The sequence below is a fragment of the Pinus tabuliformis genome, chromosome 4_2 (assembly GCF_031772625.1).
Source record: "Pinus tabuliformis cultivar Carrire ecotype Pingquan chromosome 4_2, CPIR1, whole genome shotgun sequence".
Lineage (NCBI taxonomy): Eukaryota > Viridiplantae > Streptophyta > Pinopsida > Pinales > Pinaceae > Pinus > Pinus tabuliformis.
The window spans coordinates 444,781,572-444,809,377 of record NC_142304.1 but is presented as its reverse complement, the minus strand read 5'-3'; the positions used below and the strand labels follow the sequence as shown (position 1 = coordinate 444,809,377).

Here is a 27,806-nt window from a genome sequence, read left to right as displayed (position 1 = left end):
AATATGTTAAATATTGAGCATTAAGGGATTCCATTCTTATTATATTGTTTGATGTTCAGAATTTGAACAGAGCATCAGCAGTGAGATACTAAAATATAACATATAAAGTAGATGATCTTGCAGTATCTATATGCATCTGTATTCCTTTTTCCTTCATCAAACTATGTTAAATATGAAGCATTTAGGAAAGGAAAGAACTGCATTTTTATTGTATTGTTTAATGTTGAGTATCAGGAGTGGGATAGTAAAGTTCTTATGATTTTGAAGTATATATTGTGTACATTGGCCCCCAAAACTCCATATTCAGTGTATTATTTTCTTTATAGTTGTATTTTTTATTGTTTCAAAATATTTTGTGCTTATTGCGTAGATGGTAGATTATTTCCTTAATTTTTTATTTTTTTTTAATTTTGCTTATTTTAATAAGTTTATGAATTAAACTTGTAATATTTACCAGCGTTTTTTGTGGGCTTGATGATTGCTTATTATATCTCAAAAAAATAAAATTGAAATAGCCATGTTGGCAAGCATTTTCATAAAAATAATAGATATTCTTATAAATATTTTAGCAATCCACGTGACCATGAGAGATGCATGCATGCTCATGTTAGAGATTATATTTAATTTCAGGAAAACCATGTCATAAGCAGATGTGATTTTTAAAGAGGTGGTCACTCCTCTTAATAATTCAAGATTGACCCACCTTGCCATAAATCATGGTTTTAAGATAATATATAGGAAAATCCACTATGCACTATTTGAGGAGATTTTGAATAAAGTAAGTTGGTAATTTGAAAGTGTGAGGAGATTTTGAATCAAGTAAGTTGATAATTTGAAAGTGAGTGCCACTCTTTTTAATAATTCAAGATTGATACTTGTGGCCCAAATTATGGTTTTAAGATAATATATAAGAAAATCCACTATGCTCTCTATTAGGAAATTTTGAATCAGGTAAGTTGGTAATTTGAAAGTGAGTATTTTTTCTTTGTAAGTAAGTTGGTAATTTGAAAGTGAGTACTTCTTCTTTTTCAGATAAAGCATCTGCAACAAAATTCTTCTTTCCCTTTTTAAAACAAAATTCTTTTTACCTTTCTTAAAAATGATATCAAAGTCATAAAATTGGATGTATGAATTTCTCTTATATTTATCCTTTATAAAAGTATCATAAAAAAAATGTAAGTTTTTTACATTAATTTGATCAATTTAAATAAAATGTTTCATACAATAATGAAGTTTTATTGTATTGGTGGAGTGTGTTGGCTCAACATACAAATATAACTATTAAATATGGCTAAATATGGCTAGAAATATAACCACTTTCTACCAAGTATGTGGAGATATAGAATGTATGCCAGTCATAACTAAATGAAACAAATCAATCAAACTATATATAGTAATGAAAGACACAAGCTTAAAAAAAACGTCACATAGTTGATAAACAATTCACATTATATAAGTTTGAACAAGCTACCCAATTACGTTTTTGAGAAGTATGATGGAAATATAATTGAGATTTGTGTAACTAAAACAAATAGTTATTGGGGAGGACTTCTTAAAAAGTGACAATATGAATAGAATTAAGGAAATGTGGAAATTATATTTTGCAATTTATAGATGTTTTGTAGCATGGCTATTTCCACAGTCAATAAATTGTTGTTAATGAGGACTTTAAATTGTTGTTAATGAGGACTTTCGTAGAACTGTGTCTTGTGATCATTGTTTTTCATAAGCTTTAGGGTGAAACCCTTCACCCATCTTCAGGACTTGAAGCTTGATGATGATGTGAAGAGTGTTGGACCTCTATAAATAGAGGATGGTGTTGGAATATAGCCGTTATATGATAAATTAATAACAAATAGGAAAATAAAAGTTAGATTAAAATTAAATTAAATAAAATTGAATTAGTTAAAAAGGTTAATTCAAGGGGAACTCATATATATATATATATATATATATATATTAAAAAGAATTTTTTATTAATAATATTAAGAAGAAGAAAAATTAGTAAAAAGAAATTAATAAAGCTTTGAAAAATATTTAGGAATAATGGATAATAGTAATCATTAAAATATAAGATTAATAAAGGAATTAGAAGAATTGATTTCAAGTAAAAAAATATTATAATTTTACGTTTATAAAGAATAATTACGAAAGGAAATTAAAAGAGAACTAAATTAAGTTAATTATAATGACTAATCATAATTAAAGGATAACAACTTTTTAATTAAAGAATAATTAAAAAAGGAAATTATGATCCAAAGGAATTAATGAACCTTTGAGATGATTAGGAATAATGGATTATAATAATCATAGAGAATATAATAATTAGAATATTAAGATTGGTAATGTTGCAATGTTTCTCAAAGGCAGTTCTTGGCTACGAAATTGTTCCAAGAAACCAACTCGACCAAAAGAGGGGGCTCCCTCAAGTGTTACGAGGCTTTTTAATGTTGTTCACTGTCACTAGACAACAACTTATGAAGCACAACGATCAAATCTAGGATTTGTTATATAGGTGGTTGTTGATGAGTCACAAATCCCTACTCACAAACAAAACCCTCTCTTGCAGAGACTTTATTAAAGTTTCAACGTTCAACGATGGCAGAAACACATAGCTTGAAAGGTTGATGATGGAGGAATAGAGGAGAGATTACATAATTAGATATGGAGGAGCGATTAGAGAATTAGATATCCTCCTTGAACACCTAATTATATAATCACGAGTAAAAGCGTGTAGAAGGATATCTACAACAAACAACAATACATATAAGAATTTGTATAGAAGCAACAATCTATTGATTTAGAGGGATCAATAGTGACATATTTTCACCATGATCTACTAAGTAAAGAACATAACACTGCGGTAGGCTGTCAGGGAGATTGTTACTCAACCTAACCTTGTCTAGTGTCCTATACAACCTTAAACATATACAAAAACAAGATATGTAATATTGGAAGCACAAACATGTGAACAATTTATGTCATAAAACTAAAGCCATAAACTTTGATTCAAAATTCTGCGATACAGTCTTTACAAAAATGGCAAGGTTTTAGCATCAAAAGCCAACCCTTTTACAATTAAAATGAAAACATAAATAGAGAATTACAGTCTTGAAACTATTGCAAGCTTTTTAGGAATAAAATCCTAATAATAAACTTTAAAATAACATCTAATTTGTTACAAATTTTCTGGAAATAAAATCAATTGATATAAACCAAAAATAAATAAAATATTCACTTTGTTGCAGGAAATATGGAATTAGCCATTTGATTTGTTGATCATCTCCTTGGATATACTTAACCAATCCTAGTTAATTTTGTGCCTGGAAAATTCTGCCTCCAAATGTATAATTTCTCGGAAATGCTAGATTGGCCACAATAATAAATAAATAAAAATATTTATCCTTTGACAAATGCCCTGCCATTTACTCTTAATGAGTGATGTTTTACTACCTTGAAATATTTTTCAAGAAATTTGATCGAATGTCTTCAAATTTGGAAAAATCAAAATTTGTTGGACACTTTTCCAACAAATTTGGAATTGATATCTTCATTTGCCAGGTGTTTTGGAGTGTCTTCCTAAAAAAATGGGATTGGTTACTCGAATCTTGCCTCAAAGTTGCCTTAATCTTCTGCTTGTTGATCTTTTGCCTTAGAATCTAGAGGTTGTTGAAGCTGCTCCTGGAAACCTGCTCATCTCCTTTAAGCAGGGTCAACACTACCACCTGTATTCTTCACTTATCCTTTATTGTCCATGGTCAAAATATTGCTCAATTTTTACTATATTTAATGATTTTCAAAGCGATGTTTGCTATGGAATCTAACTCACTTCTCCCATCTACAATTTTCTGTTTATTCCATTTGTAATAAATCGATCCTCTGACCTCATTTTAAGACCTTCGAGCCATTTCAATACTGTTAATTCTGGTGCTTGCTCCATTCAGTTATGCTTATTGGCCATTAAAGAAACACATATAGTTAACAGGTCTCACAATTGCAACGAATAGAAAATTATCTTCTTCAAGGCGATAATTAAGAGTCATCTCATCTCTAAAATGTATTAATCATGTTCCTTTGTTTTAAATGACCTGGTATCCTTCATGGCATGAAATTAATTCAATATAAAATCAAACTGCTCTGCAAACATTGAAGTTCACTTCCAGTAGTAACTTGAAACATTTCTTTAAATCTTCAACAATTCCCATATAATCGCGAAAATATTTCTTTTTATCCTTTATATTTCCATAAGCCTATAAAATATTTGAATCTACATAAAGGTTTTGTTGGCTTTCATGTTGGATTAAACTTGGAGCCAATCATTCTTTCCACAATGGTTCTCTTCAATAATTTTATGCAATCGTTCTTCCTTCGGTAAGCCAAAAAATATTGGAGGGAATTTGACAAGTAGTGTATCTTGAATAGCGCTACTTATATCTACTGCTTGCAACATGCTTCCAATTCATCAAAACACTCAAAGCCTTATACAAGTATTCGAAAAAAATTCCCTACTTCCAAATGCTGTGTCATCTAATCTTGTGTTCACTAATCTTATGCCTAAAAATTTCATCAACCTATGGTTACAACCAAGCTTGCAGAAGGATATATCTTACTTCACAAGGACGAATTCTATGGCATTTTTCTTAGGCCATGACCAACTTTGCAGTAGCACAACTAACGTCGTATCACATCAAAGTTTGCTTGTATAGCTCTAATAGTTCTAAGTATCCAATTTAGATTGTCAATTTGTCGAGAAATTTGTGTAATCAACAATCCTCTATCTTCAAAAACTTCATTACCAAGAATTGTTTTAGGGCCTTGCACGAAAAAATTCACAAGAGAGAAAAGATAACCATAACAAAGACTCTACAAATCATTCTTAGACTCAAAAATCCATTATCCTGGATTGAAATATCCCAAAGCATTCTCAATATCAAGCATTTAATTTTTCTCCTCTATTGTAATGACCACTAGTCTTATATGTAGCAGAAATATTAAAATACTTCGTAAACAAAAACATCCATCGTAGGATAGTAATTGTAAATGTATATTGTATTAAAGAATTGATGTAGGGTGATACAAATGAGAATGAGGATCATGCATATATAGCTAGGTAAATACCCTTTAGGGACATACCTTTTCATTAATTGCTAACTAATTAATCATTAACCTTATTTGTTGTTTTTTACATTATTTGTGTTTATTTTTATATAAATTTGGTTCGTTACATTGCCTTCCCCTTCAAAAAGCTTTGTCCTCAAAGCTTACTGATGAAGGATTGGTTCTCTTTTGTTGATCGGAATATCTTCTTATTTCTGAGCTTTCATCTTAGTTGATACAAGATGATATGATGTTATGAGCGATAGACATAATTGTCATACTGAAAACAGATTAGACCATCCTAGATTAATCTTCTGGGGAATCTTCTGATCCTTGGAGATGTGTGGTGAATAGTTATCGTATGACCGAATTGAGCTCACTTCAATATTTTTCAGAACATAACTTTGTTTATGTTTTATGTGATATGGAGTTGTAGATTGATTAAGGTGTCTACTCTTGTGATTTAGATGTAGATAAAGAATTTTTCTTGTTTGAACGTTCTTAAACATTTTTATGGCAATTTCCTAATTTCATTCAGGCATTGTTGTTGCTGACTTGACCACTAAATCCTCATTTGGGGTGTCCATCATTTGAACTGCAACCTCTGAGTACATCTTTACTTCAGTAGGATTGGATTTTGTCTAAACTGCGAGATTAGTGGTCTTGATATTTGTTTCTTCAGTTTGGACTGCTACATCTGGAGATTTTTTCCCAGGGGGGAAGGGCATCCCCACTGAAGAGGGAACATGTTACATTATATACAATATCTATACATCTGAATCGGTACATCTGTTGCGTCACACTTGACAACAACTTATCATTGAAACAAACATCTGTTGCGCACAGGCAACTCAAAAAATTCGACGGAGCGGCGAGACGAAATGGTACAATATGGTGCATAGCAGCGCTGCATGCAATGTGAGTCGAACCCGGGTGGGGAGGCCCTAAGCTGGTCGTCCCAACCATGCAGGATACACAACCACGTGCAAACTACATCTAGAGATTATGATGCTTCCTTTGCGACAAGTTATTTGAACCTATTCGTTAATGATTTATTTTCGTCCTTAAGTTTTTTTATTTGTTTGAGCATATTTTGATTGTGATTTTTGAGACGTAAGCATTCATCATTCTCTGAGTCAACTTTAATTTGGCCTTCACGCTTCTTGTCTTTTAAAAACTATATTTGTTCTACTAATGTTTGGTTGAGGCTCTTTAAATGTAATTTTTCTTCTTCTCGTTCTAATAAATGCTTCTTGAGTTCCTTCTTTGATGCTTTAGCTTTCTTGACTTGTTCGAGTAGTTTTTCTTGGTGATATTTGAGGCGTGATATTTCTTTGTCTTTGCTACAGATGACTTCTTCAAAAAAAAATTGCTTCTTTGATATAATTTCGTTATCTTGACACATCAAGTTTGAGATATCCTAAAAGTATTCTAATGAAAATTTTATCGATTTTGATTTACTTGTTATGTCTCGAAACGTGACCATCTTCCCTTTATAAGGAAATGTGAAAACTTGTTTCTCTATGTTTAACATGAATGTACCCAAATCCTTAAACCAGGGTTCACTGAGTACGATGTCAGTGTTTTTATATGTCCTTACAACATCAAATTGAGAGGTGTACTCATAATGACCTATTGTCACTTGTAGATCACTAATTTTATACTCTTTTTGGTCAAAAATATTTTTCCTTACACCAATGCTTAGCTCTGGAATTAATAGCTGATTTGCCAAGTTGATGTTGATATAATTTTTATCATTGCTTGGGTTGATGGCGACATGAATTTCTCTCCTTTGGATACTTCCTTTTAATGTAATTACTCCGTGATCTGTAACTGAAAGACCATTATAGGAAAAATTTTCTTCCTTCGTCATTTTAGAGTTAGCTCCATCATTTTTTTTCAATGATTGATCCCATTTGTTTTGTCGAGATGACATAAGATATTATGTAATCGCCCCTTTTTTAAATAATTTTTTTTTAATATGTAACTATATTAAAAATGATAATATAGTTTATATATAACTATATTAGAAATTATATAGTACAGTTTTTTTTAAATAAATAATTTAATTATGCCGTAAGGCGTTCCCTCTGAAATAAACTATGCTCTCTACCTACATGTCATTACTTTGCACCATTAGATGATATGTTAGATGATTGAGCAATGTTGAGTCGTTCGATTATGCTGAGGTAGTAACTCCCTAACTGCCTGACCAGCGCAAATTTTGGCAGTTGCGCTTCTTGGGACCGAGATCAGACTGTGAATGCCTGCATTTGATACCGATTGAGATTGAGCTGAAGGTAGTGAGCAAGATCATAGCCCCGGAGTCATTCGCCGTGTATGTGCTGACTCCAATGTGGCCGGAGGGAATACCGAAGGGGAATACTATGCAGGCAATCCTGCACTGGTTCAGGAACACCACACGCATGATGTATAAGATGATCGGCGAAGCACTCAGCGAGGAGGGCCGACATAACACCTCAACACATCCAACGCAACCTCTGTGCTAGGGAGCCTTTGGACAAAACGCTCGGCGGATCAGTAAGAAAACAGAGTGTAAAACTGTGGAATAAGGTTTCAAGCTTTATAGGTTGTGATGCCTGTCTTTGCAGGTGATAATATCGTGAGACGAGCTTCCATGTCTTGCACCTAAAAAATTAACGGCACACACTTTCTTTGCAAGCTCTTGGTTGTCCTGCTATTTTTTTTTCTGTTACCAAGCGTTTCCCCTGTTTTCGTCATTTGGTTTGAGTACCGCCCGATTGATTATTTGAATTTCTTCTATGTGGGGAACAGGGAGGTGAAGCTCCCGGGCGAATATGAACCTCCAGAAAGACCAAAAGAAGGGACCGACTACTGGAATGCGCAGATTCACAGGACAACCATGATCTATGTCCATGCCAAGCTCATGATAGGTAGGAACTCTATTTCATTTTCTTGGTTTAGGGTTTCTTAGGGTTTTTCATTTTCTTGGTTTAGGTATGGAACTCGAAAAGTTTCAGGGCTTTTCTAGTTTATGATCTCGAAAAAAATCAATTTAAGTCAGTTTATTTAAGTCGTATAGAGAGTTGGGGATAGTATGCTTGTAGTTGCCTTTCGCAACAGCTTTAAAAAAATCCTCCTTCACGGAGGTTGACTGCTCCAGCTGTTTTTTTCTTTGCTGGTTTTGGATGATGCGAATTTTGTGGCATTTCCTTGTGTTGAGGCAGTTAGGATTTTTCTTGAAAATAAATTGGTGAATATTGTTATTTTCATTCTCGATGACGTTTTGTATAGAGACTCGGGGATAATATGCTTCTAGGCTTCTGCACATTTTAAAAACATCGGTTGATCTTGTCATCCTTGGAATTCTTTCTCATCTCGTTTTCTGAATGGGCTATAATTCTACTTCACCCATTTTACTTCTCTTTGGACGCAAATATATAAGCTTTCATTGAGTCGGAGAGAATTAATCAGATTTTCTTGCTCAAAATACCTTAACAAATCCCATATGTTAGTGCGTGTTTGATAGGGTATCGACATAACACCTCAACACATCCAACGCAACCTCTGTGCCAGGGAACCTTTCGACAAAATCCTCGGCAGACCAATAAGAAAACAGAGTGTAAAACTGTGGAATAAGGTTTCGAGCTTTATAGGTTGTGTTGCCTGTCTTTGCGGGTGATAATATCGTGGGACGAGCTTCCATGTCTTGCACCTAAAAAATTAACGGCACACACTTTCTTTGCAAGCTCTTGGTTGTCTTGCTATTTTGTTTCTGTTACCAAGCGTTTCCCCTGTTTTCGTCATTTGGTTTGTGAACTGCTTCAGCAATGAGTCGCCCACATGATGGCCATTCTCTGTTCCTAAACTTTGGAAATCCTTTCAGAATGGTTGCTTCTAATCGATCGTCTGATCAGTCTACAAAGTTTAATGAGATATTGAATGCCTTTGAGATTTCCTTAACAAGAAGATTAAAGCAACTCGAGCCAAAGATTCTAAAGAACACAATAAATTTGTCGTGGATGCAGCAAGCCATGGCGGTTTTATCTGCTACACATGCAGATCTCAAGTCCCTTATTACAGATCTCCAATTTCCTATAGCAGAATGGGGTGAGAAATGGATGGACGAATACCTGGATGACACTGTAAAGCTTTTAGACATTTTGCCTTGCATTAAATGTCGAAATTTCAAAGCTTGAATATTTCCAGCTTCTTGTTCATTATGCTTTGCATTTGCTGGACTTTTCAGATGGCAGTTGGTCTAACGACAAGCTCTTCTGTGTCAAAGGTTCTCTCCAAGAGTTGAAGGAAAAAATGGATTCGAAGGGGAAAAATGGTGCAAACACCTAAACGAATAGTAGGATTGAAAATTGCATTGTGATATTACAGCGTGTGAGCAAAAGCCTTCAGTTTGGGAAGGTAAAGTCATCGTCAAAGGGTAGTGTTTTCTTGAGAGATAGAGAGTCGGGGATAGTATGCTTGTAGTTTCCTTTCGCAATAGCTTTAAAAAAATCCTCCTTCACGGAGGTTCACTGCTCCAGCTGTGTTTTTTTTGTTGGTTTTAGATGATGCGAATTTGTGGCATTTCCTTGTGTTGAGGCAGTTAGGATTTTTCTTGAAAACGAATTGGTGAATATTGTCATTTTCATTCCTCGATGACGTTTTGTATAGATACTCGGGGATAATATGCTTGTAGGCTTCTGCATCTTTTAAAAACATCGGTTGATCTTGTCATCCCTGGAATTCTTTCTCATCTCGTTTTCTGAATGGGCTATAATTCTACTTCACCCATTTTACTTGTCTTTGGACGCAGGTATATAAGCTTTCATTGAGTCAGAGAGAATTAATCAGATTTTCTTGCTCAGAAATACCTTAACAGATCCCATACATCAGTGCGTGTTTGATAGGGTATCGACATAACACCTCAACACATCCAATGCAACCTCTATGCCAGGGAGCCTTTGGACAAAACCCTCGGTGGACCAATAAGAAAACAGAGTGTAAAATTGTGGAATAATGTTTCGAGCTTTATAGGTTGTGATGCCTGTCTTTGCGGGTGATAATATCGTGGGATGAGCTTCTGTGTCTTGCACATAAAAAATTAACGGCACACACTTTCTTTGCAAGCTCTTGGTTGTCTCGCTATTTTGTTTCTGTTACCAAGCGTTCCCCCTATTTTCGTCATTTGGTTTGTGAACTGCTTCAGCAATGAGTCGCCCACATGATGGCCATTCTCTGTTCCTAAACTTTGGAAATCCTTTCAGAATGGTTGCTTCTAATCGATCGTGTGATCAATCTACAAAGTTTAATGAGATATTGAACACCTTTGAGATTTCCTTAACAAGAAGATTAAAGCAACTCGAGCCAAATATTTTGAAGAACACGATAAATCTGTTGTGGATGCAGCAATCCATGGCAGTTTAATCTGCTACACACGCGGATCTCAAGTCCCTTATTATAGATCTCCAATTTCCTACAACATAATGGGATGAGAAATGGATGGATGAATACCTAGATGACATTGTAAAGCTTTTAAACATTTGCCTTGCATTAAATGTCGAAATTTCAAAGCTTGAATATTTCCAGCTTCTTGTTCATTATGCTTTGCATTTACTGGACTTTTCAGATGGCGTTTGGTCTAACGACAAGCTCTTCTGTGTCAAAGGTTCTCTCCAAGAGTTGAAGGAAAAAATGGATTCGAAGGGGAAAAATGGTGCAAACACCCAAAGGAATAGTAGGATTGAAAATTGCATTGTGATATTACAACATATGAGCAAAAGCCTTCAGTTTGGGAAGGTAAAGTCATCGTCAAAGGGTAGTGTTTTCTTGAGAGCGATGTATGGAGTGAAGGCAACAACTATATTTCTCTGCAGTGTGGTAGCTTCTACTCTCGCTGGGCACTCTGGCCCATTGATTGAATTGCATATTCCTGATCAATTTTTGTGGTCCACAACATTCATGAGTTTGCAACGAGGGATTAATGACGAAATCAAGAGATGTTTTGCCAACGACCGAGATCGAGTTTTGAAAGAGCTAGAATTGTTGGATGTAGCGATTGAAAATGTTCACCCTATAGTTGAGAAATTATCTTCTGCTGACATTGTCGATGGAACAGAGAAAGTGGAACATATCAGAATTGCTATACAGGAATTACAACAAAGTGCACAATTGCTTGCCCAAGGGTTAGATCCTCTCTCTAAACAGGTTAATGACTTCTTTCATGTTATTCTGAGTGGAAGGAATGCATTGCTTGATAGTCTCAGGTTATCCGTAGAGGGCACACCCATCAGAGATGATCAGTCATGAATATATCAGTAAAGCTGACCAGCATGAAATGTCTCTTGGTTTAGGAGATACTAGCACCCTAAAGATGATCAGTCATGAATATATCAGTAAAGCTGACCAGCATGAAATGTTTCTTGGTTTAGGAGATACTGGCACCCTAAATCAATGGCATAGGAACTAGTATTATAGAAGATGCAACGAGAGTACTCTCTAGAGAGATGGGAGATACGGACACCCTACCTACCTAAGTAAATGTCTAAACAAAATGTGGCCTAAGTAAATGTCTAAACAAAATGTGGTGTCATTGTCTACAATGGTGGCCAATTACGCTGGGAATTTATGAGGAGGCACTCACTTTTTACTGTTGCAGAATATGACTATAGGCAAACAAGAATGACGAGTGCAGAGGCTGGCAAGACTGAATCTCGAAGTATTTGTGAATCTCGAAGTATGTGTGGAGCTATGACTAGAAGAAGGCGACTATTACTCAGCGAGGTATGCTGCATTTACTTTTGCATGAATGTGTAGTACAATTTTTGTGCGGCTATGATAAAAAATAAAATAAAATAAAAACAAACAGGATTATATATTGAAAGTATATGAAGAGCATATAAAACAGTGCCCATAACCATTAAATTTCTTCAATGATATTAACCCGAAAGTTATTTCTACCATCTTTACTTTCCATATTCACCTTGAGCTTTGAGAGCTTCTCCATATTAAAGGCAGGCGCAAACATTCGGTGTTGGTAAGACCATTGTTCACCATTAACAACAAACGCAATTCTCCCAACCACAACAAACAACATTTTCTGGTCCAGAGGAGACTTTCCACAGTAATTCACATGCTTGGAAGATAGAAATTGCCGGATCAATTCTGCATCAGGTCAGAACAATTCTCAGTTCGTAACCAAATCAGATCACAAACTTCTCACCTACAAAAATTAATTGAATTTCAAATCTATAATTGCAACAAATAAATAAACCAATAATCCATAAGCAGCGTATGCCATAACAATTACTTGTGACAGTATCATATTTCCTGGACCACTCAACCATATAAGGGAAAGCACTCTTTCTGAAATCGTGATGTACAAAGGCCATGTCTATGCACAACTCCTCCTGTATCTTTCTCGCAATATCCAATAGATTGCCGATCATAAATCGTGGGGTAAGGCCCTTAAATCCGTGTTTTTTCTACGACTAGAATCACTGAATCTGTATCTCCACTGCATACCAACAAAACAATATCAAATTTTTTGTAGTAGACTTTATGATGGAAGATAAAAGCAAAAGTCCAACCAGAAACATTCTCATTGTTCTAAGTTCCATGTTCTGATTAAAAGAAATGATATGCATAGTGAGTTGTGACCTGAACACCCAAATGCATAGTCCAACGTTTATGAGATCTAGGTAAATTGGCAACATAGATCTAGGGGAGTCTCCCCAGTGAGCGGAAACTTCATCACTATACATAATAAAGCAAACAGACCAGATTGATGAATGAAGGTCCTTTATAAATGCAAAAGAAGCAGCACCAGATAAAAAAAAAGTTACCATTTTAATAATAAAACCACAGACCTGCAAGTAGTCCAGTTATAAGGAATCCCTGTAACATTGGCATGAAGAGCCTTTTGTACTTCAGGTAGATTGAAATAAATTTCGGAATGCTTTTCAGTGCAAGGATCATACTCCACAAACAAATGCCTCCATGGCTGCAACAAAATGCCTCTGTGAGAAAGAGAATGCGGTAGTGCTCTTATAGCTGATCTGATTATCCCCATCTAGAGGTGATGGATACCAGTCATTTAAATTCACCATGCAACAAATTGTGGACCTCAACGGCACGCAAGGATGTGTTTAATTTGAGAAAAAATGACCTCAATCATCTAGTCTGGTCTTTATTTTATAGTTTACCATGTCAATGGGAAAGAGACTACCAAATGCAAAAGATATAGCATTGGACTTTAAGCATACCTTCAAACTGATAAGCTGGCATATAGAATGCTTAATTTATCTAATATTCTTACATATATTTTTCTCTGGTTTTTATTTTACAGTTTACCATGTCAATGGGAAAGAGACTACCAAATGCAAAAGATATGAAATTGGACTTTAAGTATACCTTCAAACTGATCTGTTGGCATATACAATGTTTATTGTATATAATATACTTACATATCTTTTTCTCTGTTGTTTTCTATATGTTCCAGTACTGTTCAAAAAAGGACGAGTGTAGATACTGTATGGATCATTATTCCCCATTTCCACATCGGCACGATCTAATACCATATTACATAGAGCTGATGGATGCACAAGAGATGAAAAGTCACAGTGAATATTGAGCAACCGGTAGGTGTTGTCATATATCAAACCATGAGACCACATAAATTCAAAAATCCCTACAAGATCATGGAAATCGTCTGTAATTGCATTGCCCACCTGTAAGAACCATGATTTTCCGGATGTTAAAACACAATATAGAAATATAATCACCCCTTTTCATTCTATATGATCCTATTTAGAACAAATGATTTATTTCCATCTGTCGTCCATTTCAAGTGTTGCTCGTTATATTTTAATACCCATACATTCATAATGACAATATAGGGTCTTACCATATATCCTTTCATATTAATGGTTGGATTTTCTAGGTCCTTGTTGTGTCTGTAGATAACTTGAGCTAACTAAGGAACGTAATGCCCTGGAAAAAAATATTGGAGAAAAATCCATTCAGGTTAGTTTAGCTATGTTATGGGATGGATCCAAACTTGTTACGCCGTAAGGCGTTCCCTCTTAAATAAACTATGCTCTCTGCCTACGTGTCATTACTTTGCACCATTAAACGATATGTTAGATGATTGAGCGATGTTGAATCATTCGATTATGCTGAGGTAGTAACTCCCTAACCGCCTGACCAGCGCAAATTTCGGTAGTTGCGCTTCTTGGGACCGAGATCGGACTGTGAATGCCTGCATCTGATACCGATTGAGATTGTGCTAAAGGTAGTGAGCAATATCAGAGCCCCGGAGCCATTCGCCGTGTATGTGTTGACCCCGATGTGGCCGGAGGGAATACCAGAGAGGGATACTGTGCAGGCAATCCCCCACTGGTTCAGGAACACCATGCGCATGATGTATAAGATGATCAGCGAAGCACTTAGGGAGGAGGGCTGACATAACACCTCAACACATCCAACGCAACCTCTCTGCCAGGGAGCCTTTGGAAAAAACCCTCGGCGGACCAATAAGAAAACAAAGTGTAAAACTGTGGAATAAGGTTTCGAGCTTTATAGGTTGTGCTACCTGTCTTTGCGGGTGATAATATCGTGGGACAAGCTTCCGTGTCTTGCACCTAAAAAATTAACGGCACACACTTTCTTTGCAAGCTCTTGGTTGTCTCGCTATTTTGTTTATGTTACCAAGTGTTTCCCCTGTTTTCGTCATTTGGTTTGAGTACCACCCGACTGATTATTTGAATTTCTTTTGCGTGGGGAATAGGGAGGTGAAGCTCCCGGGCGAATATGAACCTCCAGAAAGACCAGAAGAAGGGGCTGACTACTGGAATGTGCAGATTCACAGGAGAACCATGATCTATGTCCATGCCAAGCTCATGATAGGTAGGCACTCTATTTCATTTTCTTGGTTTAGGGTTTCTTAGGGTTTTTCATTTTCTTGGTTTAGGTATGGAACTCGAAAAGTTTCAGGGCTTTTCTAGTTTATGAACTTGAAAAAAATCAGTTTAAGTCAGTTTATTTAAGTCGTATAGAGAGTCGGGGATAGTATGCTTGTAGTTTCCTTTCGCAACAGCTTAAAAAAAATCCTCCTTCATGGAGGTTGACTACTCCAGCTGTTTTTTTCTTTGCTGGTTTTGGATGATGCAAATTTTGTGGCATTTCCTTGTGTTGAGGCAGTTAAGATTTTTCTTGAAAATAAATTGGTGAATATTGTCATTTTCAGTCCTCGATGACATTTTGTATACAGACTCGGGGATAATAATATGCTTGTAGGCTTCTGCATCTTTTAAAAACATCGGTTAATCTTGTCATCCCTGGAATTCTTTCTCATCTCGTTTTCTGAATGGGTTGTAATTCTACTTCACCCATTTTACTTGTCTTTAGACGCAGGTATATAAGCTTTCAGTGAGTCGGAGAGAATTAATCAGATTTTCTTGCTCAGAAATACCTTAAGAGATCCCATACGTCAGTGCGTGTTTGATAGGGTATCGACATAACACCTCAACACATCCAACGCAACCTCTGTGCCAGGGAGCCTTTGGACAAAACCCTCGTGGACCAATAAGAAAACAGAGTGTAAAACTGTGGAATAAGGTTTCGAGCTTTATAGGTTGTGTTGCCTGTCTTTGCGGGTGATAATATCGTGGGACGAGCTTCCGTGTCTTGCACCTAAAAAATTAACAGCACACACTTTATTTGCAAGCTCTTGGTTGTCTTGCTATTTTGTTTCTATTACCAAGCGTTTCCCCTGTTTTCGTCATTTGGTTTGTGAATTTCTTCAGCAATGAGTCGCCCACATGATGGCCATTCTCTGTTCCTAAACTTTGGAAATCCTTTCAGAATGATTGCTTCTAATCGATCGTCTGATCAGTCTGCAAAGTTTAATGAGATATTGAACGCCTTTGAGATTTCCTTAACAAGAAGATTAAAGCAACTCGAGCCAAAGATTCTGAAGAACACGATAAATCTGTCGTGGATGCAGCAAGCCATGGCGGTTTTATCTGCTACACACGCGGACCTCAAGTCCCTTATTACAGATCTCCAATTTCCTACAGCAGAATGGGATGAGAAATGGATGGACAAATACCTGGATGACACTGTAAAGCTTTTAGACATTTGCCTTGCATTAAATGTCGAAATTTCAAAGCTTGAATATTTCCAGCTTCTTGTTCATTATGCTTTGCATTTGCTGGACTTTTCAGATGGCGTTTGGTCTAACAACAAGCTCTTCCGTGTCAAAGGTTCTCTTGAAGAGTTGAAGGAAAAAATGGATTCGAAGGGGAAAAATGGTGCAAACACACAAAGGAATAGTAGGATTGAAAATTGCAATGTGATATTACAGCATATGAACAAAAGCCTTCCGTTTTGGAAGGTAAAGTCATCGTCAAAGGGTAGTGTTTTCTTGAGAGATAGAGAGTCGGGGATAGTTTGCTTGTAGTTTCCTTTCGCAACAGCTTTAAAAAAATCCTCCTTCACGGAGGTTGACTGCTCCAACTATTTTTTTCTTTGCTGGTTTTGGATGATGCAAATTTTGTGGCATTTCCTTGTGTTGAGGCAGTTAGGATTTTTCTTGAAAATGAATTGGTGAATATTGTTATTTTCATTCCTCGATGACGTTTTGTATAGAGACTCAGGGATAATATGGTTGTAGGCTTCTGCATCTTTTAAAAGCATCAGTTGATCTTGTCATCCCTGGAATTATTTCTCATCTCGTTTTCTGAATGGGCTGTAATTCTACTTCACCCATTTTACTTCTCTTTGGATGAAGGTATATAAGCTTTCATTGAGTCGGAGAGAATCAATCAAATTTTCTTGCTCAGAAATACCTTAACAGATCCTATACATCAGTGCGTGTTTGATAGGGTATCGACATAACACCTCAACACATCCAACGCAACCTCTGTGCTAGGGAGCCTTTAGACAAAACCCTCGGCGGACCAATAAGAAAACAAAGTGTAAAACTGTGGAATAAGGTTTCGAGCTTTATAGGTTGTGCGACCTGTCTTTGCGGGTGATAATATCGTGGGACGAGCTTCCGTGTCTTGCACCTAAAAAATTAACGACACACACTTTCTTTTCAAACTCTTGGTTGTCTCGTTATTTTGTTTCTGTTACCAAGTGTTTCCCCTGTTTTCGTCATTTGGTTTGTGAATTGCTTCAGCAATGAGACGCCCACATGATGGCCATTCTCTGTTCCTAAACTTTGGAAATCCTTTCAGAATGGTTGCTTCTAATCGATCGTTTGATCAGTCTACAAAGTTTAATGAGATATTGAACGCCTTTGAGATTTCGTTAACAAGAAGATTAAGGCAACTCGAGCCAAAGATTCTGAAGAACACGATAAATCTATCGTGGATGCAGCAAGCCATGGCGGTTTTATCTGCTACACACGCGGACCTCAAGTCCCTTATTACAGATCTCCAATTTCCTACAGCAGAATGGGATGAGAAATGGATGGACGAATACCTGGATGACACTGTAAAGCTTTTAGACATTTGCCTTGCATTAAATGTCGAAATTTCAAAGCTTGAATATTTCCAGCTTCTTGTTCATTATGCTTTGCATTTGCTGGACTTTTCAGATGGCGTTTGGTCTAACGACAAGCTCTTCCGTGTCAAAGGTTCTCTCCAAGAGTTGAAGGAAAAAATGGATTCGAAGGGGAAAAATGGTGCAAACACCCAAAGGAATAGTAGGATTGAAAATTGCATTGTGATATTACAGCATATGAGCAAAAGCCTTCAGTTTGGGAAGGTAAAGTCATCGTCAAAGGGTAGTGTTTTCTTGAGAGCGATGTATGGAGTGAAGGCAACAACTATATTTCTCTGCAGTGTGGTGGCTTCTGCTCTCGCTGGGCACTCTGGCCCATTGATTGAATTGCATATTCCTGATCAATTTTTTTGGTCCACAGCATTCATGAGTTTGCAGCAAGGGATTAATGACGAAATCAAGAGATTTTTTGCCAACGGCTGAGATCGAGTTTTGAAAGAGCTAGAATTTTTGGATGCAGCGATTGAAAATGTTCACCCTATAGTTGAGAAATTATCTTTTGCTCACATTGTCGATGGAACAGAGAAAGTGGAACATATTAGAATTGTTATACGAGAATTGCAATAAAGTGCACAATTGCTTGCCCAGGGGTTAGATCCTCTCTCTAAACAGGTTAATGACTTCTTTCATGTTATTCTGAGTGGAAGGAATGCATTGCTTGATAGTCTCAGGTTATCCGCAGAAGGCACACCCATCAGAGATGATTAGTCATGAATATATTAGTAAAGCTGACCAGCATGAAATGTTTCTTGGTTTAGGAGATACTGGCACCCTAAAGATGATCAGTCATGAATATATCAGTAAAACTGATTTGCATGAAATGTTTCTTGGTTTAGGAGATACTGGCACCCTAAAGCAATGGCATAGGAACTAGTATTATAGAAGATGCAACGAGAGTACTCTCTAGAGAGATGGGAGATACGGACACCCTACCTACCTAAGTAAATGTCTAAATAAAATGTGGCCTAAGTAAATGTCTAAACAAAATGTGGTGTCATCGTCTACAATGGTGGCCAATTATGCTGGGAATTTATGAGGAGGCACTCACTTTTTACTGTTGCAGAATATGACTATAGGCAAACAAGAATGACGAGTGCAGAGGCTGGCAAGACTGAATCTCGAAGTATTTGTGAATCTCGAAGTATGTGTGGAGCTATGACTGGAAGAAGGCGACTGTTACTCAACGAGGTATGCTGCATTTACTTTTGCATGAATATGTAGTACTATTTTCGTGTGGCTATGATAAAAAATAAAATAAAATAAAAACAAACAGGATTATATATTGAAAGTATATGAAGAGCATATAAAACAATGCCCATAACCATTAAATTTATTCAATAAGATTAACCCGAAAGTTATTTCTACCATCTTTACTTTCCATATTCACCTTGAGCTTTGAGAGCTTATCCATATTAAAGGTAGGCGCAAACATTCGGTGTTGGTAAGACCATTGTTCACCATTAACAACAAACGCACTTCTCCCAACCACAACAAACAACATTTTATGTCCAGAGGAGACTTTCCACAGTAATTCACGTGCTTGGAAGATAGAAATTACCGGATCAATTCTGCATCAGGTCAGAACAATTCTCAGTTCGTAACCAAATCAGATCACAAACTTCTCACCTACAAAAAGTAATTGAATTTCAAATCTATAATTGCAACAAATAAATAAACCAATAATCCATAAGCAGCATATGGCATAAAAATTACTTGTGACAGTATCATATTTCCTGGACCACTCAACTATATAAGGGAAAGCACTCTTTCTGAAATCATGATGTACAAAGGCCATGTCTATGCACAACTCCGTCTGTATCTTTCTCGCAATATCCAATAGATTGCCGATCATAAATCGTGGGGTAAGGCCCTTGAATCCCTGTTTTTTCTACGACTGGAATCACTGAATCTGTATCTCCACTGCATACCAACAAAACAATATCAAATTTTCTGTAGTAGACTTTATGATGGAAGATAAAAGCAAAAGTCCAACCAGAAACATTCTCATTGTTCTAAGTGCCATGTTCTGATTAAAAGAAATGATATGCACGGTGAGTTGTGACCTGAACATCCAAATGCGTAGTCCAACGTTTATGAGCTCTAGGTAAATTGGCAACATAGATCTAGGGGAGTCTCCCCAGTGAGCGGAAACTTCATCACTATACATAATAAAGCAAACAGACCAGATTGATGAATGAAGGTCCTTTATAAATGCAAAAGAAGCAGCACCGGGTAAAAAAAAATGTTACCATTTTAATAATAAAACCACAGACCTGCAAGTAGTCCAGTTATATGGAATTCCTGTAACATTGGCATGAAGAGCCTTTTGTACTTCAGGTAGATTGAAATAAATTTCGGATTGCTTTTCAGTGCAAGGATCATACTCCACAAACAGATGCCTCCATGGCTACAACAAAATGCCTCTGTGAGAAAGAGAATGCAGTAGTGCTCTTATAGCTGATCTGATTATCCCCATCTAGAGGTGATGGATACCAGTCATTTAAATTCACCATGCAACAAATTGTGGACCTCAATGGCACGCAAGAATGTGTTTAATTTGAGAAAAAATGACCTCAATCATCTAGTCTGGTCTTTATTTTACAGTTTACCATGTCAATGGGAAAGAGACAACCAAATGCAAAAGATATAGCATTAGACTTTAAGCATACCTTCAAACTGATAAGCTGGCATATAGAATGCTTAATGTATCTAATATTCTTACACATCTTTTTCTCTGGTCTTTATTTTACAGTTTACCATGTCAATGGGAAAGAGACTACCAAATGCAAAAGATACGAAATTGGACTTTAAGCATACCTTCAAACCGGTTTGCTGGCATATACAATGCTTAATGTATATAATATACTTACATATCTTTTTCTCTGTTGTTTTCTATATGTTCCAGTACTGTTCAAACAAGGACGGGTGTAGATACTATATGGATCAATATTCCCCATTTCCACATCGGCACGATCTAATACCATATTACATAGAGCTGATGGATGCACAAGAGATGAAAAGTCACATTGAATATTGAGCAACCGGTAGGTGTTGTCCGATACCATGGACCGAAAACCATCGCATCCAATACCATGGACCGAAAACCATCGCGTCCAAAAAACATGTGCGAAAATCATGCACAAAACCATAGGTGGGTCCGCCCAACCTAACATATCGTCCAAAACCAAAATTTTCTGGGGCGTTGCCCCGGACCCCATAAAGTGGGGTTACGGGTGCCCTTCAAACCCCCTATTAACTACGTGGAAAGAATATAACACAACCCAACAATCTCCCACTTGTTGTTTTCTTTCCACAGGGGACCATAGGAGAGCTTAGTCATTTTTTCAGCCCTGAGATTCCCATTGCTTCTCTACACCAAGAGAACTTCTCAGAGCTCACAGATTTTGTCAATGCATCTGCAATATTCTTCAAAGTGTCCACCTTTACCAGCAACACCTTTCTGTCTTCTATCATATCCCTCACAAAGTGATATTGAACATCAATGTGCTTTGTCTTTGAATGATAAGCAGGGTTCTTTGCCAAGAAAATTGCACTTTGGCTGTCACAGTCTATTCTTATAGCTCCCTGTACTAACCCCATACTTGAACACAATCTCTGCAACCAAACTGCTTCCTTGCTTGCATGAGTGGCTGCCATGTATTCTGCCTCTGTAGTTGATAGTGCCACTACAGATTGTTTCTTACTCATCCAACTGACTACACCTCCAAATAGGTTAAACACATACCCACTTGTAGATCTTCTCTGATCCAGATCTCCAGCCCAGTTTACATCAACAAAGCCATGAATATCCAACACTCTATCCAATCCTGGTCTTCCTTGGTAGCACAAACCATAATCACTAGTGCCACGCAAGTACCTGAAAACCCGCTTCACTGCTGTCCAGTGCTCCTTCCCAGGTTTTGACATAAACCTGCTCAATACTCCCACTGCATGTGCAATGTCTGGTCTAGTATAGACCATTGCATACATCAGGCTAACCACTGCACTTGCATATGGAACACGGGACATGTCCTCTTCCTCTTCTTGTGTCTTGGGACACTGTTCAGCAGATAACCTCACACCTACAGGAATAGGAACCTTCACCAGTTTACTATCCTGCATATTAATCCTCTGGAGTATTGTCTCGACATACTTCCTCTGGTTTAACCAAAGCTTCCTCTTTGACCGATCTCTTTTAATTTCCATGCCCAAAATATAGTTTGCAGCACCAAGATCTTTCATGACGAATTTGGAGGACACTTGGGTCTTCAAATCCTGGATAATTTCTTTGTCATTTCCAACCAGCAACATATCATCCACATACAAGACCAGATAAATAATACGGTCACCAATTAATTTAAAATACACACAATGATCTGCTTTGCTTCTTGTGAAGCCAAGTCCCCGTATAAATGTATCAAATTTCTGATACCACATCCTTGGTGACTGTTTTAACCCATACAGAGACTTCTTTAATTTGCATGCCAGTTCTTTCTTACCCTTCACCGCAAAGCCTTCAGGTTGATTCATGTAGATTTCCTCTTCCAAATCCCCATGAAGAAATGCTGTCTTCACATCCATCTGTTCTACCTCAAAATCAAAAGCAGCAGCAACAGATAAAAGTAATCTAATAGAAGTTACCTTGGCAACAGGAGAAAAAATATCACCAAAATCAATTCCCGGCACCTGGGAATAACCTTTTTCTACCAACCGAGCTTTTTATTTCTCCACCTTTCCTTCTGCATTTGTCTTCTTCTTGAACACCCATTTGCTGCCAATGGGTTTCCTTCCAGCCGGCAACTCCACCAGATCCCAAGCCTCATTTTTGTGCAAAGATGCCATTTCATCGACCATGGCCTCTTTCCAGAGTTTTCCATCCTCTGAATCCACTGCTTCCTTCACAGTTCTGAGATCATTATCAATAACAGACAAAGCAAAATTTGAACTGAAATCAGATGGACTATACCTTTCTGGCTGCCTTCTTTCTCGAACTGATCTTCTCATAGCCGGAGTTTGTGGCTCTTCATCTTCTGATTCCTCCTTTGCTGCAGAGTCTGATTCTTCCTCCTTTGGCTCAAACTCTATCTTCTCAGGTTCCTTTGGTTGGACTTCATGTTGAATAACATCTTTTACCTCTCTGAACAACACATCTCGGCTGTACACAACCTTCCGTGTGACTAAGTTCCAAAGCTTATAACCCTTTAAACCATCCTTATACCCAATAAAGATGCACTTTTCAGATTTACTATCCAACTTGGTTCGTTTCTCCTTTGGAACATGTACATATGCATCACATCCAAATACCCTTAGATGTGAAAGAGAGGGTGTCTTACGAGTCCATACTTCTTGTGGAGTCTTATCCTCCAACGCTGATGAAGGTGATCTGTTGATCAGGTAACATGCAGTATCCACCGCCTCTGCCCAGAATTCCTGTCCTAACCCGGCACCACTGAGCATGCTTCTTGCCCTTTCCATCAACGTCTTGTTCATTCTTTCTGCGACTCCATTTTGCTGAGGTGTATATGGAGTAGTCTTCTGCCGTGCTATACCACACTTCTTACAAAATTCTTCAAATTCCTTGTTGCAAAATTCTCCACCATTATCTGTCCTCAGCACCTTTATCTTCTTCTCTGTCTGATTTTCCACCAGAGCCTTAAATTCTTTAAACCTGTCAAAGACTTCAGATTTCTTCTTAAGAAAATATATCCATGTATTCCTTGAGAAGTCATCTATGAATGATACATAGTACACATACTTACCCAGTGATGGAACCTTCACAGGTCCAAACACATCACTGTGCACAAGCTCTAATATCTGTTTCGTCCTCTTACCACCAGAGGGGAAACTCACCCGATTCTGCTTCCCATATACACAATTTTCACAGAAATCAAAATCCAGAGAGCTATTATTCATACCTTCTACCATACCTTTACCATGAAGTATTCGAAGGCCCTTCTCTCTAATATGTCCAAGCCTTTGATGCCAAAACATGGTCTTCTCTCCAGAGACCACTAGATTCTCTACTCCATTTTCAGGAACCATAGAACTATTGCACCCATCAACAACAGTGCTACCTTGCAGCTTGTACAGAGTTCCAATCCGAACTCCCCGCATTAATATCAGTGCTCCTCGAACCATCTTGCAGGTATCTTTCTCGAACACCGTCTTTACACCTGCATCATCCAACTTGCTTATAGAAATCAGATTTCTGGCCAATGCAGGAATATGTAGAACACCCGGAAGTGTTCTAACCCTTCCACCTTGCAACTTCAACTTTACTTTTCCCCGACCAATGATTTTAGCCTTCCTATCATCTCCTAAGAAGACATCACCACCATCGTATTTCTAATACTCGCAGAACCACTCTCTATGGGGAGTGAAGTGAAAGGATGCACCTGAGTCAATCAACTATGCCTCATGATCTACATGTGTACTTGAAGAAGCCAAGTACACATCCCCACCTTCATCTGAGGTGGTTTTCGCCTCTGCAGAAGGAGCATCATCAGATCCCTTTCCTTTATCAGGAGCTTTAGATTTACAATCCCTTCTGAAGTGCCCTTCCTTTCCGCATTTCTAGCACACACCTTTGTAGGTTTTCCTGGAGATTTAGATCTCCCTATAGATTTAGATCTCCCACTCGATGACTTTTTTTTGTTTCTGTTCTGGGACCGTCCTCGTACAGACAAGGCATCACCACTCTGGTTGTCCATATTTTTTCGTCTCATCTCCTCCGTCAGCAAGGCTGAGACTATTTCATCAAACTGCAAAGCAGTTGCATTGCTACCTATTGCAATAACCAGACTATCCCACGAATCTGGTAGAGAACACAACAGACTAATGCACTTATCTTCATCTGAAATTTTAATATCAACAGATAATAACTGACTTACCACAGTATTAAACGCATTCAGATTCTCTGTCACCGAGTCTCCATCTTTCATCCTCATGTTATACAGCTTTTTCCGCAGGAACAGTTTATTCACCAAAGACTTAGATTGGTACAAAGTCCCTAACTTGACCCACAAAGCCTTTGTCGTAGCTTCCCTTGATACATTCAGCAATACTGAATCTGAGACACACAATCGTATTGTGCTCTTTGCCTTCTGATACAACTTCTTCCATTCTTCATCAGTCACTCCCGATGGTTTAGTACCTGGATCTACCGCGATCCACTGATCTTTATCCACCAACAGATCCTCCATCTTGAGTTTCCACAACTCAAAATTCTGACCATTGAACTTCTCAATCTCTATCTTTCCACTGCTCGCCATCTTCTTTCACCACCAAAATCGATCTCACAGATCTCCCACTGAACAGGGTCTACCACAGGCCCGAGCGAAACCCCTCAGCAACAAAGGCGTCCCCTTGAAGCCAAAACAGCTCTGATACCAAATGTAGGTTTTAACCCTGTACAGAAATTACCTACATACGAATTCTTAAACAAAGAAAATAAACAATGCGAGAGCATAACCCATAAAACACATATGCACAGAGATTTTTCCCTGGATCCCAAAACCGGGACTACCAGCTTGATTTTTCATTATGTTCCTTTCAATGTTACAATACATATTTATACATGCCGAAGCATCCAATACCATGGACCGAAAACCATCGCGTCCAATACCATGGACCAAAAACCATCGCGTCCAAAAAACATGTGCGAAAATCATGCACAAAACCATAGGTGGGTCCGCCCAACCTAACTTATGGTCCAAAACCAAAATTTTCCGGGGCGCTGCCCCGGACCCCATAAAGTGGGGTTACAGGTGCCCTTCAAACCCCCTATTAACTATGTGGAAAGAATATAACACAACCCAACAACAAGGACGGGTGTAGATACTGTATGGATCAATATTCCCCATTTCCACATCGGCACGATCTAATACCATATTACATAGAGCTTATGGATGCACAAGAGATGAAAAGTCACAATGAATATTGAGCAACCAGTAGGTGTTGTCTGATATCAAACCATGAGACCACATAAATTCAAAAATCCCTACAAGATCATGGAAATCGTCTGTAAGTGCATTGCCGACCTGCAAGAACCATGATTTTCCGGATGTTAAAACACAATATAGAAATATAATCACCCCTTTTCATTCTATATGATCCTATTTAGAACAAATGATTTATTGCCATCTGTCGTCCATTTCAAGTGTTGCTCGTTATATTTTAATGCCCATACATTCATAATGACAGTATAGGGTCTTACCATATATCCTTTAAGATTAATGGCTGGATTTTCTAGGTCCTTGTTGTGTCTCTAGATGACTTGAGCTAACTAAGGAACGTAATGCGCTAATAAGGAACGTAATGCCCTGGAAAAAGCAATATTGGAGAAAAATCCATTCAGGTTAATTTGGCTATGTTATGGGATGGATCCAAACTTGTATTGGTAATGAAGGAAACATTCTCTAAACTCTACTCAAAATGAAAAAAAAGCTTGAAATCTTAATTCAAAAGTGTCTTTATAAAAAACTCAAGAAACCAGAACTTGCATCATTCAAGGTCAAATTAGGTCGTATTAGTAGACATCTAGAACCAAAAAATATAGTCAAACTCCTTCCATCCATGTCTAACTTTCATACAAAAGCATACCTTTGATTCTTAGTGATGGCATAAAAATAAGTGTGCTTTTTGTGATAACTTAAAAATCATTACTAAATAGTCTTTATCAATTACATATTTATGGACAATTATTTTTTTAGTTTCCTCAGAAAACAAAAATATTTGCCTCGGTGCACCCGTAGACAGGAAAAAGAGCAGAGTTATCTACTTAGTGGCTTGGATATTGTTTACTTTAATGCAAAATGTAAAAAATTGGAAGAAAGCAACTTATTGTTTGTGCGTTCAATGTACAATGTGTTTTTTGTGATGTGGTTTTGCTCCAAGTGGTATCCAAGCTCATGTCTTGCGTTTGAGAGAATTTTATATTGCTTTAGAGAACATATATTGGAATTTATGTAATGATTTTCTAGCAAGATACCACTAAAGACAATGAAAGAAGCAACAAAAAAAGCAAGTGCATTAAGGACTAAGGTTGCTTCCACGCATGGAAAATCCTATAAACATAAGGATGGTTTTGTACTAGTTTACTAAGCCCTAAGAGTTAATGACAGTATACTTGTTGATCTTAAATGTCCATCTAACAATGCATTTCATAGCAAAATGGAGTTGTATTTCATATTGAAAAACTCTTCTTAAAGTAGCTTATATGTAATGCCTTGCTCTATCACCTCTAAAACATCTACCAAACAGTGATTTTCTCTATCAACTCTAAAACATATACCCCTTGATCTATCACCTTTAGAACATATACCAAACAATGCCTTACTCTATCACCTATAAAACATCTAGCAAATATTGAGCCACTTTTGGCAATGTTGTGATACACATTTCCAATTCAACATTGCTTATCATCGTCAAAGGCCAGGTAAAAAGAATAAATGAATAAGGGTGTAGTCTAACGCGAATATTTTTTGGTCCTTTTCACCAGAATCTAGTAATACAATTCTTGGTGAGATCACAATATTCTGTCATTTAAATTGTAATTTTAAATGCAAAAATGGATTTAGCACTATAGAAAGTCTTTAGAAAACATATGTTGTGTAGACTCAACAACTTAAAACTACATTTTTTCAGATTTCTGATAGGACTTTAAGAAAAATCAACTAGAATATCTACACGAAAAAAAGACTAAAAAGTCACCTTGTTAGCCTACAACCTGTATAACAATTTCTAATCAAACATCAACCAAAGAAATGGGACTCGATGCTTCCTCATGCCTCTATTCACCAAAGTTTCAAGGGAAAAAATGCACGGGATGACTGAGGGGGCAATTATAAGCCACTCCATTAAATGTTATGACTTTTGTTTCTATGCTTTAAGGGATTTGGGAGAGTGAGGTCTTTTAATGGGAAAAGGTGGCTTCAAGTAAAATATAAGTTAAAATAATAAGCATTTTAATGATGGCTTCCTTCCACCAAAGTTTAAGCTTCTCAAATAACATATCCATATTGATATGTGTGCTTTTGCTTACAAAAAATAGTAAGACCTGCAAATCCTTCAAAACTCTGGCATAATAAATACACCACTAATAACCTCACAATCAAGAAAATCTTGCTCATGTTAACCGGTGGTTGATTAAAAAACATTTT

The 27,806-nt window shown here is 37.1% G+C and overlaps 1 protein-coding gene and 2 pseudogenes across 1 annotated transcript; all 3 read left to right on the top strand.

Moving 5' to 3' along the window:
* The first annotated feature begins 10,287 nt into the window (after positions 1–10,287).
* Positions 10,288–11,397, top strand: LOC149169877 (protein BPS1, chloroplastic pseudogene; annotated as a pseudogene).
* Positions 11,398–15,883: 4,486 nt separating this feature from the next.
* On the top strand, positions 15,884–16,537 carry LOC149169876 (protein BPS1, chloroplastic-like). The gene has a single exon (XM_089425367.1). It carries the CDS (start codon positions 15,884–15,886, stop codon positions 16,535–16,537), a length of 654 nt encoding a protein of 217 aa, XP_089281493.1.
* Positions 16,538–17,262: 725 nt separating this feature from the next.
* Positions 17,263–18,369, top strand: LOC149169875 (protein BPS1, chloroplastic pseudogene; annotated as a pseudogene).
* Positions 18,370–27,806: the final 9,437 nt, after the last annotated feature.